Source organism: Trypanosoma grayi (assembly GCF_000691245.1).
Source record: "Trypanosoma grayi strain ANR4 Tgr_1543_V1, whole genome shotgun sequence".
In the NCBI taxonomy this organism is placed as follows: domain Eukaryota; phylum Euglenozoa; class Kinetoplastea; order Trypanosomatida; family Trypanosomatidae; genus Trypanosoma; species Trypanosoma grayi.
In genome coordinates, this window is record NW_008827161.1 from 1 (window position 1) to 2312 (window position 2312).

At 55.3% G+C, this 2312-nt stretch overlaps 2 protein-coding genes across 2 annotated transcripts; both read left to right on the forward strand.

The window, feature by feature from the left end:
- Positions 1-60: 60 nt before the first annotated feature.
- On the forward strand, positions 61-1362 carry DQ04_15431000 (putative kinesin-like protein; the record flags this gene model as incomplete). Its single annotated transcript, XM_009317311.1, has 1 exon — positions 61-1362. One exon carries the CDS (start codon positions 61-63, stop codon positions 1360-1362), a length of 1302 nt encoding a protein of 433 aa, XP_009315586.1.
- A 467-nt stretch (positions 1363-1829) lies between these two features.
- Positions 1830-2288, forward strand: DQ04_15431010 (flagellar associated protein; the record flags this gene model as incomplete). The annotated part of the gene is made up of 1 exon (XM_009317312.1): positions 1830-2288. The coding sequence occupies one exon, from the start codon at positions 1830-1832 to the stop codon at positions 2286-2288; it is 459 nt and encodes a 152-aa protein (XP_009315587.1).
- Positions 2289-2312: the final 24 nt, after the last annotated feature.

Below are 2312 nucleotides of genomic sequence, written 5' to 3' on the forward strand. Positions count from 1 at the left end.
CGCGTGAATGAAGACTCGAAGACTGCAATCATCCGGCAGCTTCGCGCGGAAGTGGCCAGCATGAAGAAGGAGCTAGAATACTACAGAGGATTGGCTGCTGGAGGCCTTGGCGAAGTGAGATGTATACCACCTTTCAAGAATAGCCTAGCGGATGTTTCTGAGAATGGACGGGTTAACGAGCTTGCGGAGAAGCTCCTCATGGCATGCGAATCCCTAAAGAACATCTTGTCAATTAATGGAAAACTTCGGAACGCCCTCGACACGCTGACAGAGACAAAGACAGACCTTGAGAAGCGTGAAGTTGAGCTAAATGCGGAAAACCTGGCGTTACGTGAGCGAATAGAGATGCTTGAGTCGATTGCACTCAAGGACGATTTTGTAGAAAGTTCATCTAGTCAGTTGAATGGGCGAGATGTAGCGAAGCACCACCATCAACGCAGGGCACCAAGTGTAGAGTCGGAATTCTCACTCTTCGCGCCAAGAGACGTGTTGCCAGATCGCCCGTCCACCGCTCAGGCGTCGGCGCGTGGACGCAGTTCGGGGTTCCCACTGAAGCGCTGCGCGCTGAGTAGTGTAAGAGAGAGTAGCGAAAATAAGATGAGCGTGCGTAACACACAGTCTGTGCAAGCAGTTTGGGGGTCGGACGCTCCGCAACCCCGCAGGGAAAGTCAATCTGCGGACGGGAGGCCCTTCAGTAGAAAGATCTCTCTTACTGCGGCAGCGGCGGCGAATAAGCAGCGCAAGGAACAGAAGCGTTCGACGCTCGCGAAGAAGTTGGAGGAGTACACGGATCGTTACTGTAAGCCAAATCACTTTGCAAATTATGCGGAGTACTATGGCAAGGCGCGGCAAAAGGTCCCTGTGAACCGTGCAGCGGCGGCTTCCATTAAGGGGATGGAAGACACACTAAAACAGCTGCCGTACACCATCGCGGAAACAGTGCCACAGTCGTTAAAACTTGCCTCGCAGTTCGGAGCACTTACCTTTGGCGGGGTGAGTGAAGATGTGGTGGATTTAGAGCAGCGGCGCCAGCAGCGCGAGGCGAAGCGGAACGCGCTCCTCGCTCAGCAACAAGCCCTTCGCCTCAACGTGACCCAGGCATTTATGAACGTGACAGAGCGACTGGATGCTGCTCGCTCCTTCCCTGCGTTCTCTGCTGCTCCTGCAGTGGCGAACCCGTACAGTGACGCCTCTGCGGCCTGGTCGAAGGCCCCACAGTCACTTAATTTGTCACCAATGCCAGTTGGCAGCAGCACCAGCCGACTCCGTGCGTATTTGGCCCGTGAGGAGGCGGTGTCGTTGCACAGCAACGCCCTTAACGCACTCCGTGATGCCACGGGACAGCACAGAGACGGGTGCTGAAGCATCGTATTATCCTTTCTCTCCCTCCACCTATCCATCGCACAACCACACGTGTATTAGGGCGTTTATGTTCGTTTTGTTGTTGTTGTTGTTTTGGTGATGACGCTGTTTGGTCTGTGTCCTTGTGTTCGATCGGCTTGATCGACCAAAAGGCAAGTGGAGGGCAGAGGGGTGGGGAGGCCCAAAGGTAAAAAAAAAAAGGAATGAACGCCCTTAAGGCGTGTGTCGGTGGGTGTCATTGTACATATGTGCGTGGGCGACCGGAGCGCTGTTTTATAACAACGACGAAAATGGGGGGAAGTTCTTTTGCACGTCATGCCGATGGGCGCATGTGTGTAACACTCTGCTCTCTCCCCCACATCTTGCTGTTGCCTCACTGTCTCCATCGCTATGTTCTCCGTGCGCAAAGATCATCTATCTGCTACAACAGCACCACCAGAAATTAAAACAAAAAAGCACATAAAATCATGAGCCTCGAGAGCGCCTTCTACGCCTTCGCATCCTTCGGCGGTGCTGCCACGAAGGAAATGGACAACTCCCACTTCTCCAAGATGCTGAAGGAGACGAAGATCATCGGCAAGGTTTTCACCAACACCGATGCCGATCTTCTCTTCAACAAGGTCAAGGCAAAGGGGGCCCGCAAGATCACATTCACGGACTTCACCACCAGGGCCGTCCCCGAGATTGCGGCGAAGCTGAAGAAGTCGGTGGAGGAGGTGAATGGCATGATCGAGCAGTCCTCGCCCGTGGCACACGGAACGAAGGCGGAAGCGGTGAAGTTCCACGACGATAAGAGCATGTACACCGGCGTGTACAAGGCGGGCGGCCCGACGAACGTGGATCGCAACGCCGGCTCCCTTTCGGGCGTCGTCGACCGGCGTGTGTCACAGACAGACGTGCGCGGCACCACCGCCACGCAGAAGTGAGCGCGCACCGGCGGCGGCGGGGGG